Source organism: Bos javanicus, chromosome 5 (genome assembly GCF_032452875.1).
Source record: "Bos javanicus breed banteng chromosome 5, ARS-OSU_banteng_1.0, whole genome shotgun sequence".
Taxonomy (NCBI): domain Eukaryota; kingdom Metazoa; phylum Chordata; class Mammalia; order Artiodactyla; family Bovidae; genus Bos; species Bos javanicus.
In genome coordinates, this window is record NC_083872.1 from 82,622,696 (window position 1) to 82,641,533 (window position 18,838).

Sequence of the window (18,838 nt, forward strand, 5' to 3'; positions counted from 1 at the left end):
TCAGTAATTGAAAATCTAGAAATTAACTCGTTACTTTAAAAAATTCAAAGGAGATCATTCCAAAAACACTAGTAAACTAGGAACAAGAAATGGCAACCCACTCCAGTACTCTTGCCTGGAAACTCCCACGGATGGAGGAGCCTGGTAGGCTGCAGTCCATGGGTCGCTAAAGGTGGGACACGACTGAGCGACGTCACTTTCACTTTTCACTTTCACGTACTGGAGAAGGAAATGGCAACCCACTCCAGTGTTCGTGCCTGGAGAATCCCAGGGACAGAGGAGCCTAGTGGGCTGCCGTCTATGGGGCTGCACAGAGTCGGACACGACTGAAGCGACTTAGCAGTAGTAGCAGCAAGAACAGGATACGTCGTTAACATAATAGGGACTACTGTCTCAAATTGGGGTCCATTTCAGAGTTAAAGGCTAAACACTAGAGGCACACACATTTTAGAGCAGCACAAGGGACTACATAAACATTTTAGAAACTAATGCAAAGGAAAACAAAAAACAAGATGTTAAAAATGAAAACTACCACTAATTATCATTTATTTCTTGAGAAATGACCCAAAGAATCAACTGAAAAGTCCTAGCATTCAGATTTTGGTCTCTAAACATCAATGTTCACTAAAATGTATCAGAGCTCCTAGAGAAATAGCTAATTCCAGGTCTGAGATACGAAATACACTATAAAAGGAGGCTGGGCCATCTTGTGTCAGAAGGCAAGGAAATTTTCAAATGATAATGGGATTGTAAAAAAAAAAAAAAGGATACAGGAATCAGCTTAGACTCCTACTGGCCAAAGTTGGGACACACTTGAGAATATCAAAAAGAATACGATTTTATTTGATTAAAATTTGCTGAACGTACCTATCTACACATACCTGTTCAAGGGAAATGGAAAATATATAACCTCACATTAGAGAAAGACTGTGTTGTCAGTCTCTTAACCATGTGATCAATTTCAGCATACTAAAAATATAGTAACCAGACTTTACCTGCCTTCTTATGGAATGAAATATAAAATACATAGCAACGTCTCTCAAATACTGTTGTCACAGTTAACTGTAACCTAATCAGCCCCTTAAATGTAGCTTCCAGTTTATATGAAATACAGAAAAATAAGGTAAATGACATCAGGATGCACTGACAAATGCAGAAGGTAGGGGATGCTGCAGAAGAAAATGCCTGTCTCTTTAACTTGTCTAGTAAAGGTGGGGGTGGCAGGCCGGGGAGTGGGAAAAGGAGTAGTGGGGTCCTTTGCTGGTCTAGATTTAAAAAGACGTAAATAACATCACAGGCAAATGCAACTGTGTTTGACTGGGTCCTGGTTTAAACAACTCAAATGTCTACTGACTTTTAAGTGGATAAATAAAAGTGAAGGGAGAGTGTTAATTGCTCAGTTATGTCTGATTCTTTGCAAGCCCATGGACTGTAGCAGCCCCCCAGACTCCTCTGTCCACGGAATTCTCCATGCAAGAACACTGGAGTGGGTTGCCATTTCCTTCTCCACGGGATCTTCCTGACCCAGGGATCGAATCCAGTTCTCCTAGTATTGCAGGTGGAATCTTTATCTGAGCCACCAGTGAAGCCCAAGTGTATAAAAAAAAAAAAATGTGGTGTATCCATAAAATGAAATATTATTTGGCAATAAAAAGAAATGAAGAACTGATACATGCTATAACAGATGAAACACTGAAAGCATTATACTAAGCAAAAGCATACATGTTATATTATTCATTTACATGAAATGTCAAGAATAGGCAGATCCACAAAGAAAGAAAGTAAGATTAGTAGTTGATAGGAGAACATTGGTGAAAAGGGAGTGATTGATAATGGGTATGGGATTTCCTTTCTATGGTGATGAAAATTTCTGGAGTTAAGTAGTGGTGACGGTTGCACATTTGTGACTATGCTAAAAACCACTGAGCTGTAAACTTTAAAAGGATGAATTCTATAGTATGTGAATTATCTCAATAAAGCTGCGATTAAAAAGAAAAAATAAGTTTGTAAGAAATCAATACAGCATCAAATTGGGCAAAGGAGCAAAAAAAAGTATTCTACAAAGGAATAAACTTTCACCCTCATTTGAATTCAAAGACATACATATTTCAAATAAAATTTTTACCTATCAAGCTAACAGGTAATAATAATATCTAATCTGGTAAGAGTACAGAAAAATACAGGCTTTCTCACAATCTGCTGGTTTTGTATTTGGAGAAATTTTATATAATCAAATAACTATCACAATATATATAAAAAATCCTTAAAAGATCTATATCCTTTGACCTGACCTCTCATTTTAGTAAGTTATCTGAGGAACATAATCAGAAATATATATAAATATTAATTTCTAAGAATATTCATTATATGTTTCTAATAAAGAAAACTGTTAGAAAGCCTAAATGTATCAGTTTTATAGTCACACATACAAAATACTATTATAAAATAAAGTGTTATAATAATTCTTTTTTTTAAAATAACTCTTACCCGTAAGATCACTACTCGTGCTTTGGGGTTTCGAATAGATGGTCCTGATGAAATATAATCAGCTGTGTCAATTTCAATTGGAAAATGCTTCTCACATTTCTCATCACTGTCTAATGCAGCTGGCCACTCAGTGCAAAAATCTGAGAATTAAAAAAATTTTCAATGTAGTTTTATAATTCTCATTGTAATACATATTACCAGACAAAATCAAATTATTGAGGGAGATCACTTTTCAGGATACATGAAATGAAAGAACAGATTCTCTTTTGCACTTTATATACATCATCATCCCACATGCATCACTTTTCTTCCTAGGTGAATCCTAATTAGGGGATTTAATTAAGGGAATGGTTTGGCTAGTTCAGGTTTGGTGGGGAGCAGTAAGTTAAAAGGGAACTATAACCTGATGGAAGCTTATTATAGCTTTGCACATATCTGTTATGAGACAGTGTTAATTCCTGACCAACTGAATGCAAAAAATTTCATAGAGCCTGGAGCATTATTGTTTTTGAAATGGCAATAGGTAATATGAATTCACATCCAAATGAAGGTTATTAAAAATCAGATGAAGGGGAAACGGAAGTGAACGGCAGGGCCAGCTGACCATAACAGAGTGAGAGTTTGTGCGTCGAACAAGTTGAACATGAATGTCAGAGGACTTGGATCTCAGCTAAAGGACAGTATTCCAGTTACTGAGCTTGTCAGCAAGTGGACCTTTTGAAAGTCATGATCTTCTTTGAAAAGGTTTCTTGTGTGAAAAATGAACTTCTGCCCAGTCATCCTCTTGAATTATTAGAAAAAAATTACCAGCTCAACCAAGATAAGGTGAACTTCTCCAACACTGAGGAACATCCAGGGTCTATTTGCGTCACTAAAACTGCAGATGGAATTCAAAGCAGGGCAGCAGGTTAAGCGTCTTCCATTTCTTCCAAGCTCAAACCTTTCACTGGATATTTTGAGGGGTAACGACGAGACTATTGGATTTGAAGACATTCTAAATGATCCATCAAAAAGTGAACTAATAGGAGAACCGCATTTGATGGTTGAATATAAACTTGGCTTACTGTAATGCCGTGTGCTGTTCATGGAAGTAGAGATGTGCGTCTTGTTTATAGTTGTCTTTTTCCTATAATTGGATGTGTACGACATTAAAAGTACTGACACATTAAAAAAAAAAAAATCAGTTGAAGGGAAGTGAAAGAAGCTCTGAAGAGGCTCTAAGAGGGGATTCCCAGGTGGTCCAGTGGGTAGGACTCAGTGCTCTCACTGTCGTGGCCCAGGTTCAATTCCTGGTCAGGGAACTAACATCCACCAAGCCATGTGGTACAAGCTGTACCAGAGAACTGAGATGTTGTCAATCTTCTTTCAGAAACTGAGTCAACAGGGCCTCTAATTGTAAAGCCTGAGTTACCTTTCAGTTCAGTTCAGTCGCTCAGTCGTGTCCGACTCTTTGCGACCCCATGAATCGCATCACGCCAGACCTCCCTGTCCATCACCAACTCCCGGAGTTCACTGAGACTCACATCCATCGAGTCAGTGATGCCATCCAGCCATCTCATCCTCTGTCGTCCCCTTCTCCTCCTGCCCCCAATCCCTCCCAGCATCAGTCTTCCAATGAGTCAACTCTTCGCATGAGGTGGCCAAAGTACTGGAGTTTCAGCTTTCAGAGTCACCTTTAAATGATCCTTAATTCATGTTTCTTTTGACTTCTGAGCTCCTGGCACTAAATGGAAAGAATAGACTTCTCTGCATATTCACGCAAGACAGCCAGTCTGGAGAGAGTGGGTCTACGTCTGAGATCTGGGCTACAAGCAGAAGTTCTAAGCCCGGAGAACACTGCTCATAGCACAGAGGTGCAAACTCAGGCCTCAAATGGGAAAAGAAAAATCTTTCAAGGAAACGAGTGAGCTCCCAGCCTCCTGTAGCTATCAGTACAATACCGAGGCACTCCCTAGGTGGGCAACTGATTTCATTTTGCCTTTGTCTATCAAGTTAGTACACAGTACAGGGCTCCCAGTCTGGGATGAAAACTTCTAAGATTATCAGGTTCCCCTTAACAGAAATCCCATTTCCTAAACAACCTCTTCCCAAGAAGAGCTAAAACTAATAGGTTTCTTAGATCAAGCGCATGAGACCCCATGGATCCATGCTTTCTCCAACAACATTTTCCCCAAGCTAACGACTTTCTTATAGTAGACACTATATTTAGCTCCCGTTTAGACTTTAAAATCAGTCAGCAAAATGTCACTCCAGATTACAGAGACTTTCCAAGACCTGGGACTAAATATATGTTAGCAAATTAAGTATAGCTCACACCATTCCCTAAATACTGTGTTTAAGAGATCAATACTCAGACACTCTGAGGGGAAAGAAATAGCTTTGCCATTAAGAACATTTTGACATTTAAATAAAAGGAACGGAGCAAAATTCCTGGGGTTAAACTGCATTCCCATTATGGACTAATCCCAGTATCCTGTACTATAAGATGCAGCAGTGCCAGGCACTTTGTAAGACAGACTAGTTTGGGGAATTTTATGAGTTACTGAGTTTGTACTGACCTTTAAAAAAAAAAAAACTTTGGATAAGTTATTTCAATCACCAGATGATAATTACAGTTTTTAAATTAAATTGCCCGATTATATGTTCAAAAAACCCCAGCCAACTGGAAAGTACATAATAGACCCCTCTCAACCTTTTGTTCATCTGATAGGTAGAGCAACAGACTAGAATTTGGAAGACCTTGGTTTTTACTTAACTTCTGCCACTGATTATTAAAGTTTTGGTAAATTACCTAACTTTCCTGTGCTTCAAATTTTCCATCTGCAAGTCAGATACAAAATCTGAACTGACCTACTCTGAAAGAAAACTGAGAAGAAATACTTGAAAAGCCTGTGAGTTATTTGGAAGATACGATCTAAATCTAGAAGCTGGCAAAAGTATAAAGGCAAAATTAAGGAAAGATTAAAACATTCACTTAAATATTATAAAATATAATGCTACTCTTCTAAATGTACTGTATATAACCCTTTCATTTAAAAACTATGAAGTATTTTCAAACTATCCCATTACCAGTTTCTAAATTATAAATGCACATTAAAAAATAATGTTTAAAAAACAAAAAAAGTGGAATTTATCACAGGGTAATATATTTGGTCTTCTGTGTGTTCTTTCCATTTCGTCTTGGTCTCTTCAGCATCTACTAGGTCTCTACTGTTTCTGTCCTTTATTGTGCCCATCTTTGTGTGTAAAGAGGGCTTCCCTGGTGGCTCAGACAGTAAAGAATCTGCCTGCAATGCAGGAGACCTGGGTTCGATCCCTGGGTTGGGAAGATCTTCTGGAGAAGGGAATGGCAATCTCCTCCAGTATTCTGGCCTGGAGAAATCCATGGACAGAGGAGCCTGACAGGTTGCAGTTCACGGGGTCACAGAGAGTTGGACACAACTGAGTGACTTTCACTTTTTCACTTTTGGGTGTAAAGAAGGCAGAGTGCCAAAGAATTGATGCCTTTGAACTGTGGTGCTAGAGAAGACTCCTGAAAGTCCCTTGGACAGCAAGGAGATCAAATCAGTCAATCTTAAGGGAAATCAACTCTGAAACCATTGGGAGGACTGATGATGAAAGCTCCAGCATTTTGGTCTGATGTGAAAAGCCGACTCACTGGAAAAGTCCTCGATGACGGGAAAGACTGAGTAGAAGAAGAGAGGATGAGATGGCTGGGTGGCATCACTGATGCAATGGACATGAACTTGGGCAAACTTTGGGAGATGGTGAGGGACAGGGAAGCCTGGTGTGCTGCAATCCATAGGGGCACAAAGAGTTGGACACGACTGGGTGACTGGACAACAATCCATTTGTTAACTGACTTTGCAAAGGATCAAAAAATTACATATGATTTGTATCATATGGGGCACAAATGTGCACCAATGATCTCTGTCAGTCTAACATTGCTGCTGCTGCTAAGTCGCTTCAGTTGTGTCCGACTCTGTGCGACCCCATAGACAGCAGCCCACCAGGCTCCCCCGTCCCTGGGATTCTCCAGGCAAGAACACTGGAGTGGGTTGCCATTTCCTTCTCCAATGCATGAAAGTGAAAAATGAAAGTGAAGTCTCTCAGTCGTATCTGACTCTTAACGACCTCATGGACTGCAGCCCACCAGGCTTCTCCATCCATGGGATTTTCCAGGCAAGAGTACTGGAGCGGGGTGCCATTGCCTTCTCCGCAGTCTAACATTAGGCACCAACAAATAAAGAAACATACAATCTAAAGGGACAGAAGTTCATCCTAATGTCTCAAAACAGAAGATAACATAACTTAATGAAAATAAAAGAGATTTTTCTTCCCTCATTTCAAATGTAAGGTTATTATTCCTGCCTTTTAGACCTCTTTTTACGATCTTTTCATTTTTTCTTCTTCCTTTTAATTTTCAACTGGAAGGCCCTTAACGAAGCTCTTATTTCATCATAATCATTTTACTACTTTATTTCTCCTATTAGCATAATCAGGCCACCTGTGAAGTTTCTGGTTTCATTTCCTTTTCTGAAAAGCCTTGATAACTGTACTAAGCAAGTAGACATCACCTTCAGATGAACATGGGAGTGCATGCATCTCAATACTCCATCTTCATTTCCTTTGGATATATATCAAGAAATAGCATTGTTAGATTATACAGTGTTCTAATTTTCATTTTTTTGAGGACTCTCCATGGTGTTTTCCACAGTGGCTGCACCAATTTGCATTCCCACCAACTGGGAACAAGTGTCCTCTTCTCCACATCTTCATCAACACGTTACCTTCCTGACAATAGTCATTTTGGTGCAGTGATTTTGAATTTTTTTCCCCCTGATAATTAGTGATGTTGAGCATCTTTTCATGTACTTATCAGGCATTTGTAAATCTTTGGAAAAATGGTGTCTATTTAGCTCTGCACATTTAAAATCAGTTTTGTTTTTTTTTTTTTACTATTGAGTTGTATGAGTTCTTTACATATCTTGGCTATTAACCTCTTAACAGATACATGACTTGCAAATGTTTTCTACCATTCCACAGATTGCCTTTTCATTTCATTGATGGTTTTCTTTGCTGTGCAGAAGCTTTTTAGTTTGATGTAGTCCCACTTGTTTATTTTTGCTTTTCTTGCCTTTCCTTTAGGTATCAAATTCCTAAAAATCATTGCCAAGACCAATGTCAAGGAGCTTACACGCAATGTTTTTCTCTAGGAGTTTTATGGTTTCAGGTCTTATGTTCAAGTTTTTAATTCATATTCATTTTTGTGTATAATGTAAGAATGTGGTCAAGTTTCATTCTTTTACATGTGGCTGCCCAGTTCTCCCAATAACATTTACTGAAGAAACTATCCTTTCCTGATTAAGTGTTTTTGGTTCTTTTGTCACAAATTAAGCAAACAAATACACGACTTTATTTTGGAATTCTGTTCTGTTCCATTGATCTATGTGTCTGTTTTTATGACGAACCATACTGTTTTTTGACTACTACTATTGCTTTGTAATATAGTTTGAAATCAGGATGTGTGATGGCTCCAGCTTTGTTCTTTCTCAAAACTGCTTTAGCTATTTGAGGTCTTTTACAGTTTGTTCCATGTCTGGGAAAAATACCTTTGGAATTTTGACAGAGACTGCATTGAATCTGTATACTGGTTTGAGTTTTATGGGTGTTTTAACATTATTAATTCTTTCAATCCGTATCTTAACACTTATTGGAGTCTTCTTCAATTTCTTTCATCAATATTAGTTTTCAGTATACAGATCTTTCACCCCCTTGGTTAAATATATTCCTAAGTACTTTATTCTTATTTTTATTATGTGTTCATATATATTTTACTTTTATTTCTTCCAGTTTTGAGACATAATTGGTATATAGCACTGTATTAAGTTTTAAGCACTTTTTAAAAAGCTGGCTTAAAACCCAACATTAAAAAAACTAAGATCATGGCATCTGGTCTCATCACTTTATTGAAAATAGGAGCGGAAAAGGTGGAAGCAGTGATAGATTTCCTCTTTTAGGGCTCCAAAATCACTGTGGATGGTGACTGCAGCCATGAAATCAGAAGACATTTTGGTTCTTGGAAGCAAACTTATGACAAACCTAGACAGTCTAATAGACATCACTTTGTTGACAAAGGTCCCTAGAGTCAAAGCAATGGTCTTTCAGAATTGAACCGTAAAGAAGGCTGAGCACCAAAGAATTGATGCTTTCGAACTGTAGTGCTGGAGAAGACTCTTGAGAGTCCCTTGGACAGCAAGAAGATCAAACCAGTCAATTGTAAAGGAAATCAACCCTGATTACTCATTGGAAGGATTGATGCTGAAGCTGAAGCTCCAACACTTTGGCCACCCAATGTGAACAGCTGACTCAATAGAAAAGATGCTGGGAAAGATAAAAGGCAAAAGGAGAAGGGGGTGGAAGATGACGAGATGGTTGGATAGCATTACTAACTCAATGGACAAGAACTTGGGGAAACTTCGGGAGATAGTGAGGGACAGGGAGACCTGGTGTGCTGTAGCCCATGGGGTCACCAAGAGTCAGATACGGCTGAGGGACTGAACAACAACTGTGCAATTTAAGGTACAGGGCATAATAATTTGAATTACATAAATTATGAATGATTATCACAATAAATTTAATGACTATCCATCTATAAACACAAAATAAAATAAATAGAAAAAAAACTTCTCCCTTGTGATAAGAACTCTTAGGATTTCTTCTCTTAAAAACTTTCATAGATAACATGTAGTAGTATTAATTATATTTATCATATCATACATTACATCCTTAGTATTCAGTTACCTTGTAACTGGAAGTCTGTATCTTCTGACTGCCTTCATTCAATTCTTCCTCCCCCCACCCAGTACTTTATTCTTTTTGGTGCTATTGTAAACGATTTTAACTTCTCTTTCTTGATCTCCTTCTGAACTCCCAACTTCACTGTGGAAAATGCAACTGATTTTTGTATACTAACTGTATCCTGCAACTTTACTGAATCCATTTATTAAGTTTTTTTTGAGTCATTAGAATTTTACATGCATAAAATAATGTCATCAGCAAGTAACGACAACTTCCCTTCCTCCTTTCCTACGCCTTTTGTTTCTTCTTCTTGCCTAGCTGCTCTGGCTAGAACTTCCAGTACTATGTTGAATAAAAGTGGTGAAAGTGGGCATCCCTGTCTTGTCCTGATCCTAGAAAAAAAGCTTTTAGCTTCTCATTGCTGTACTATGATATCAGCTTTGAGCTTATTATATGTGGCCTTTATTATGTTGAAGTTTGTTCCCTCTATACACACTGTGTTGAGTTTTCTCATGAAAGGATGCTGAATTCTATCAAACACCTTTTCTGCATCTATTGAGAAGATCATATGATTTTTATCTTTCATTTGTTAATGTGATATGTCACATGGATTTACTTGCAGGCGCTGCACCACCTTGCATCCCTGAAATAAATCCTTCTTGATCATGGTGTATGACCCTTTTAATTTACTGTTGAATTTGGTTTGCTAATATTTTGTTGAGGAGTTTTGCATCTATGTTCATCAGGGATATTAGCCTGTGTTATTTGCCTTTGTAGGAGAAGGCAATGGCACCCCACTCCAGTTCTCTTGCCTGGAAAAATCCCATGGACAGAGGAGCCTGGTGGGCTGTAGTCCATGGGGTCGCTAAGAGTCAGACATGACTGAGCAACTTCATTTTCACTTTTCACTTTCTTGCATTGGAGAAGGAAATGGCAAACCACTCCAGTGTTCTTGCCTGGAGAATCCCAGGGACCGGGGAGCCTGGTGGGCTGCCGTCTATGGGATCACACAGAGTCGGACACGACTGACATGACTTAGTCCGGTTTTGGAATCAGGATAATGCTAAGTTTATGACTTTGGGTCTTCTCTTCTACTTTTTTGGAAGTTTGAGAAGGATTGATATTAATTCTTTAAATGTTTAGTAGAACAAACCAGTGAATTTGGAATTTGGGATTAACATATACACATGATTATACATAAATAACTAACAAAGACCTACTGTATAGCACAGAGAACTATACTCAGTATTTTAAAATAACCTATAAGGGAAAATAATCTATAAAAGTATACATAGATTTATACATATGTTTAATTGAATCACTTTGATGTACTGCTGAAATTAAGGAAACACTGTAAATCAACTATGATTCAATTAAAAAAAAATCACCAATGAAGCCATCTGGAGTGACTCAATCTCCTTACTAGTAACTGGTCCATTCAGATTTTCTATGCTTGCTTCAGTCTTGGTACATTATATATTTGTAGGACTGTATCCATTTCTTCTAGATTGTCCAATTTGCTGGCATAAAAATGTTCACAGTAGTCTCTTAGATTCTTTGCATTTCTGTGATATCAGTTGTAACATCTATTTCATTTTTAATTTTCAAGCCTCTTTTTCTTGCTAGATAAAGGTTTGTCTGTATTGTTTATCTTTTCAAAAAATAAGCTCTTATTTATCTTTTCTGTTGTCCTGTCTTAATTTATTCCCATTCCAACCATTATACTTCCTTCCTTCTACTAACTCTGGGCTGTTTGTTCTTCTTTTTCTAGTTCCAATTAGGTGGCTTAGTTGATATTTTTCTTTATTCTTGCGTAGGCTGTTATTGCTATAAAATTACTTCCTGGAACTGCTTTTGAGACATCTCATATCTCAAGATATTTTCTGATGTCTCTTTGATTGCTTCTTTGAATCAGTATGTGTTTAGGGGCATGTTATTTAATCTCCAGCTGTTCGTGAATTTTCAATAGATTTCTAGTTTCAAATCACTGTGGCTGGAAAAAATGTTTGATGTGCTTTCAATCTTCTTAAATTTTATTTAGACTTATTTTATGGTCTAACATATGATTTATCTTGAAATCATGTTTCATTTGTACTGTAGAAGAATGTGTATTCTACTGCTGTTGGATGGAATGTTCTGTAAATGTTAAATTCATTTGGTCTAATGTGTAAGCTTAAATCCAATGTCTCCTTACTGATTTTCCATCTGGATGATCTACCCATTGTTGAAGGTGGAGTACTGAAGCCCCCTACTATAACTGTATTGCTTTCTATTTCTTCCTTCAATTCTGTAAATATTTTCTGTATATTAAGTGCTCCAATTTTTGGTGCCCAAATATTTACAAATACTATATTCTTTTGATAAACTGACCCCTTTATCATTGGAAATGAGATTCCTGTTAAATTAATAAAATATTAAGTTCATATTATAAAACAACTACATACCTTTAAGAGCCTCACAGTGCTTTTTAATTGCTACAGGAGTCAAATGCAGAAAATTGGGAATCTAAAATAGAGAATTTTAAAGGATAAATTAGCTAAGTGTCTTTGTTTTTTGTTTGTTTTTTTGGCCATGCCATGCAGAGTGGGATCTTAGTTCCCCAACCAAAGACTAAACAAGGCCACAGCAGTGATAACACCAGGCCCTAATCACTGGATGGCCAGGGAATTCCTGACTAAGTCTCTTAAAAATATGAAACACAATTTTCTCATAAAATTAAATCATAAGCCTCACAAACCTTGTAATAAATAAAATCTATTTTTTTTAACAATACTGATTCCATGTCACAGATGTTGCAAATTTAAGAAATGAATTTCCTGAAATAAAGATTCTGTACCAAGTATCTTATAAGAATAATGGTAGAGAAAAAAACATTATTTTTATAGTATTATTCCTGCCACAAATCTACAGGTGTACATATTTCCCTTATGAAACTGAAAACACTTAAAGACACAGACCATTGTTTAATAATCTTAATCCCCCTGGAACACATACCACTGCAAGACATTTTCTGTTCTATCCTTAACAGACATTTTATGAATTGAATGGAATGAATAAACAAAGCAAGGAAATCTTAAATGAACAGTTAAATGAACTTGGGAATATGTTTATAATACACTGAAAGGTTCACTATTTACAGGGCCAATGAAAACTTAGGTAAGGTCAGCAATTTGATTCCTTCAAATAAATAATTAACACTTCCTGGGATATTTTTAAAATAATGTTAAGCATTTAAAGAGAAAATTTAGTTTAAAGAAAACTTATTTTGAAAGAAAATCTGAATGAGCAGAAAGTTCCCCCAAACATTATGTCTGGAATCTTAAGTACCAATCAGAAAATGGTTATTTTAAACAAGAGAAAACAGACACCAAATAGTGGGATTATGGGGGTGAGTGACTTCATTTTCTATACTTCTATTTTTGAAACGTAACTCAACGTCATAAAAGGAAAAAATAATAGTGAATGCTTACACAGGATTTATATTGGCACGGCTTTATGAACTCTGCATATATTACCTCAGTTTACAAGCTTTTATCCATATGGCACTTACTGGGAACAGATCATATCACTGGACTAAGCATATAGGTGATTCTTGAAAGGGACAGCATGCATTAAATGTTTGGATTTTTATATTTATTAAAATTCCATTCACGACCACCATTACAACATTATAAACATATTGTTACTCTCTCTCACAGTGATATTTTCCAAAGTTTTTTTTTTTCTTTAAACTAAGTTGAATTCTTCTCTTCCATGTGAAGAAAAGATTAGTTTTACAAGTGTTCGCTTTATCTCTTGATAAAGCAATAGATTTTGTTCCCTTGTCCAAATTTCATCTGCCTGTCCCCAGCAAAAGATGATCCCCTCTCCATGTTACTATCTCATTTAAAAAAAATTTTTATTTACTATCTCATTTTTTTACCATCAACTTTTAGCAAATTTTTGTTTTTCATGAAGTAGAAAATACAGTTTCTCTCATTTAGTAGAAAATACAATTCCTTGATGATAATTTCATTGTAGGTAAAAGGAAACCATCTAAGACATGCATTCCCTGGTGATGGACATTTATATTTTAAGAAGTCTACTTTTCATATATCACAATAGGTGCTATCAACTCATTATAGATGCATTTAACTGAAGCATTTAACATGACCTATTTTGCTTCATGAAATAAAGACGTTTAAGGACTATAACAATAATACTAAATTAATTTTCTGGGAAGTTTTTAAATTTCTTTTTTAAAAGTAAAAACTTCACTCCCCCCCAATTCTCACTCTCAAATTAGGTTATTTCATTTAGTTCTGTTTGAAAAACACAATATAGAAAAGATACAATAGAAAAGAAAAAGTCAAAAGGAAACCACAGGACCAATTAATTACCCATTCTTAAATGCCTAGAATTCTTTGAGCCATCTTTACCAGGGATAAGTAAAACATAGGATCCATTATTACCTGCAAAACAACTGAATTAAAATACAGTAAGCTGAGATGCACTGAACCTTGGAAGTGCTGCAGGGTGGGGCGGGGAGTGGTGAGGGCAGGGGGAGGGTAGGTGTCAGAGGGAAAAATCAACATTTCTTTAAATATAAGTTTCAGCCAATGAACCAGCAACTTATCCTACCTTTAGAAGTTCCAGATTTCCCTCCTTAGCCATGGGCACTCCCTTTTTTACTGGATAACCCATTCGAACAGGAAGAGGTACTGCGGAGGGTTTAAATGGAGCTGCAACAGGGTAAACACTAGGCCAGTCCTGGTCAACAGACATTTTCTCTGTCCTGGGAGGTAGTGCCTGAAGAATGTAAAACAGTTTAATATTTTAAATATAAACATGAACTTTAATTTTAAAGGAAAAAAGGTACAATTAAGAGAAACACAAGGACTTGCAACCTATATAAAATCTGACATCCCCTAACTGCTGCTGTTGAAATAAAAAAAAAAAAAAAAAACCTACCTAGACATCCTTGGCAGTTTCCTTAAACCCTGTGGAAAGGAACCCTTTAATAGCACATTTGCTTTACAAAAAAATTTTCTCTTACTTAACTGAGTCTTTTAGCAAACTTTCTGCATATTGTTTATGAAGGGGTCAGTAAAAGTATATTTTGAATAATTTTTAAAACTTCAATGAAAGTCAGTACATGAGATGACAATGAGAATTTGAAATAAGGAAAAGAAGAAATAAGAAAAATAAAAAATAAGAATTCAGAAATAAATTAAGATTAAACTAACTGAATAGACACATAATAAGAAATGTCTTCCACGCCCAGAGAATAGCTACACGATAACTTAAGTCAATCACATTAACATTTATTTTTTAAACTGTATTTGACAGATAGGGATGGCCAGCATTCCCTTTAAACTCAAAAGGAAGGTTTGAAGATGCAAAACTAGGCAACATCCTTCTAAACAACAGACCAGTGTAGCATATGTCCTGGAAGCAGTTAGTACTCCTGTGAAAATGAGTACTCTATATGATTATAAATGGTGCCACTTCAGTTCAGTTCAGTAGCTCAGTCATGTCTGACTCTTTGCGACCCCATGGACTGCAGCATGCCAGGCCTCCCTGTCCATTACCAACTCGCAGAGTTTACTCAAACTCATCTTCATTGAGTCGGTGATGTGCCATCCAACCATCTCATCTGTCGTCCCCATCTCCTCCTGCCCTCAATCTTTCCCAGCATCAGGGTCTTTTCAAATGAGTCAGCTCTTCATATCAGGTAGCAAAAGTATTGGAGTTTCAGCTTCAACATCAGTCCTTCCAATGAACACTCAGGACCAATCTCCTTTAGGATGGACTGCTCGGATCTCCTTGTCCAGGGACTCTCAAGAGTTTTCTCCAACACCACAGTTCAAAAGCATCAATTCTTCAGCATTCAGCTTTCTTTACAGTCCAACTCTCACATCCATACATGACTACTGGAAAAACCATAGCCTTGACTAGACGGACCTTTGTTGGCAAAGAAATGTCTCTGCTTTTTAATATGCTGTCTAGGTTGGCCATAACTTTCCTTCCAAGGAACAAGCATCTTGTAATTTCATGGCTGCAGTCACCATCTGCAGTGATTTTGGAGCCCAGAAAAATAAAGTCAGCCACTGTTTCCACATCTATTTCCCATGAAGTGATGGGACCAGGTGCCACGATCTTAGGTTTCTGAATGCTGAGTTTTAAGCCAACTCTTACTCTCCTCTTTCACTTTCATCAAGAGGCTCTTTAGTTCCTCTTCACTTTCTGCCGTAAGGGTGGTGTCATCTGCATATATGAGGTTATTGATATTTCTCCCGGCAATCTTGATTCCAACTTGTGCTTCCTCCAGCCCAGCGTTTCTCATGATGTACTCTGCAAATAAGTTAAATAAGCAGGGTGATAATACACAGCCTTGACATACTCCTTTCCCTATTTGGAACCAGTCCATTGTTACATGTCCAGTTCTAACTGTTGCTACCTGACCTGCCACAGATTTCTCAAGAGGCAGGTCAGGTGGTCTGGTATTCCCATCTCTTTCAGAATTTTCCACAGTTTGTTGTGATCCACACAGTCAAAGGCTTTGGCATAGTCAATAAAGCAGAAATAGATGTTTTTCTGGAACTCTTTTGCTTTTGCGATGACCCAGCAGATGTTGGCAATTTGATCTCTGGTTCCTCTGTCTTTTCTAAAACCAGCTTGAACATCTGGAAGTTCATGGTTCATGTATTGCTGAAGCCTGGCTTGGAGAATTTTGAGCATTACTTTATTAGCGTGTGAGAGTTCGGTAGTTTGAGCATTCTTTGGCATTGCCTTTCTTTGGTATTGGAATGAAAACTGGCCTTTTCCAGTCCTGTGGCCACTGCTGAGTTTTCCAAATTTGGTGCCACTTAACTTCCAACTAATGTGCCTTTGTTCTGAATCCACACTTATGAAGGGACCTTATAATCTGGATTCGTCCATGAAGATGCCCATAGGGTGAGACCGAACTGATTAGATGAATGAATACATCCCAGGCTGCCTGACTGTTCAAGGCATTGTCAAAAACAATTTTTTATTCTGGTTTATATACCTATTTCCTGGGAGTAAGTGAGTGAGTCTGCCTCTCAAAAGACGATCCATTCTCAGGGAACTGACGAAACCGATCAAAGACTAGATAAGAGCCAGGGCTTCAGGGGTCATCCAGTGCACGTGCCCTTTTGAAGCCTGCTCATGCGGCACCCTCTCTACCTCCTAATGAGGATCTGCCTTACTTTAGATCAGAAACCCACACAACAGTCTACACCAGAGCACGTCAACTGCTTACCTTTCTTCTCGGCGCCCTTTCATGTTTGGAGGTTCTTTCTGTTGTGGCTAAAAGACAATACAACAGTTGCAGAGAATTTTATTAGTACGGATTTGTTCCACATTGTTCATGATCCCACAATTCTCACATAATTTAAAGTATTTAGTAATACAAAAATGAGACAATAATCCATTTTCTGTAAGTTCAAAGACTAAATCATTTTAATGCAAATGAAAAGTCAGAAATAGGTAAGAAAATTCAAGAGTTACTTGAAAATACTCTGTGATTGACAATACATGTGCTTAGTTGCTCAGTCGTGTCCGACTCTGCGACCCCATGGACTGCAGCCCTCCAGGCTCCTCTGTCCATGGAGATTCTCCAGGCAAGAACACTGGAGAGGGCTGCCATTCCCTTCTCCAGGGGATCTTCCCAATCCAAGGACTGAACCCACGTCTCCTGCATTGTAGGTGGATTCTTTACAGACTGAGCCACCAGCATGATAAGATATAGTTAGCTCATCAACTAAAGATATATTTTTAATAACTTTTAAGGTTGTCAAATAAACTCACTTCCCCAAATTGAAATAACTAGTTAGAAATAAGTATTTTGCATCTGTAAAGACAACTGGTTTGAAATGTTCTAACATATATTTGCTCATATCTGTTATTATTCTGTTCTTTACGCACACACACAAAATAACCTTCAGTTTTCTGTCTCTATTGTTAATTAGAACTGCCAATGCTACAATAGCATCAACAATAACAAAAAATCATAGTTATTCCTAACAAGTCACATAACTGTACAAGATAAATTATTTACATATACTATCTTTTAAAATATTAACTTATGTCTCTCTAAATTAATGTTTTGCTATACTAAAATAATATGAAATAACTATATTCAGTACTTTCACACATCCAGACACTGAGCTAAATACTTTTCATTATTTTAATCTTATTCTTCACAGTAACTATAAGCACTAAATATATTATCCTTATTTAGAGGTCATTTAGCCAAGAAAACTAAAGACAAGGAGTCAGGATGATGACAGCTCAGCACAAAAGACTTCACACTCTGAACTACCATCTCCAGCTTCACTTCCTTTCACAAAGCCCTAGGCTACACTGGACTTTCAGTACCAGGCCCCTGAGTTTTTCTCTGAACTTTCTGTTCTCTCTGCCTGGAATGTGTCTCCCTTTTATCTGCCTGGCTTCTGTCCTCTACTCCCTCTCCGCCTCATTCCTTGATCTGATAAGTTCTTATTCACCCCTCAACAGTAATTCACTGAGTCATTGAAAATTGTTTGAGTGATACTGTTTGAGTATCAAACAAAAATCGTTTGAGTGATACAGCAACTCAAAAGGCAGCAATGAACAACAGACACATAGTCCTTGCTCTTACTGAATGCAGTCAGTAAATAAGGTAACTATCTAGCAAGAAATTTCAATAAACAGTGATAAATATTAATGTAAACATATAGCAGGGGACCCAACTTAGTCAGTTAATTGGGGAAAAAACCTTAAAAATGAGCAGGAGGTAGCCATGGGAACAGGCAAGTGAGAAAAAGTGTTCTAGAGTGAAAGAGAAGATGGAAAATCAAAGTAAACAAGTTCAAAATGGCTGAAATTTAAGAGAAGGGCATAAAGAGCACCCAGAAAAGTGGTATTTAATAGGTCAGAGACAAGGACTTTCCTGATGGTCCAGTCGCTAAGATTCTGCACTCCCAACGCAGGGGGCCTGTGTTCTAGCCCTCGTCAGGGAACTAGATCTCCCATGCCTCAACTAAGACCCAGCACAGCTAGATAAATAAATAAAAAAAAAATTTTTAATAAAAGGTCAGAGACATATTCAATAGGCATCTCAACTAAAACACATCATTGACAGAGCTCTTGATTTCTTTCTTCAGTCTCCTCAGTTCCTGTAAACGGTATCATCATTCATCCAATTGCTCAAAAATCTAACATGCTTCCTTGAGACTTCTGCTCAAGGCCCCATATCAAATCCATTAGGGAGTCTTGTTAGCGCTACCTTCAAAATATATCCAAATCCAACCACACCAGCATCTCCACTGTTAGGTCAATCCAAGTCACTACCATCTCATTTGGAGCACTACAACAGCTTTCAAGCTGGTCTCCTGGTTCCCACTCTTACACCAAGCTTGCCAAACAGCAGTCAGTGATCTTTCAAAAGTATAAATCACATTATATCACTTCCTGTTCAAAACCTACCAATGTGATCCCAAACTTATAATAAAATCCAAGCCAAATGCCTACAAGCCTTTACCAGATCAGGTCATTACATATCTTT

The 18,838-nt window shown here is 37.4% G+C and overlaps 1 protein-coding gene and 1 pseudogene across 2 annotated transcripts in view; one reads left to right on the plus strand and one right to left on the minus strand.

The window, feature by feature from the left end:
• MRPS35 (mitochondrial ribosomal protein S35) overlaps positions 1–18,838 on the minus strand; it is a 50,838-nt gene that overhangs the window by 23,537 nt on the left and 8,463 nt on the right. For both annotated transcript variants that reach the window (XM_061417556.1, XM_061417555.1), the window contains exons 2-5: positions 16,553–16,599; positions 13,909–14,076; positions 11,733–11,793; positions 2,488–2,627 (exon numbers count right to left, since the gene is read on the minus strand). In XM_061417556.1, the coding sequence (XP_061273540.1) occupies positions 2,488–2,627; positions 11,733–11,793; positions 13,909–14,052 (345 nt within the window). In that variant the 5' untranslated portion in view covers positions 14,053–14,076; positions 16,553–16,599. The remainder of the gene's footprint in view (positions 1–2,487; positions 2,628–11,732; positions 11,794–13,908; positions 14,077–16,552; positions 16,600–18,838) is intronic.
• On the plus strand, positions 3,071–4,177 carry LOC133247983 (proteasome maturation protein-like; annotated as a pseudogene).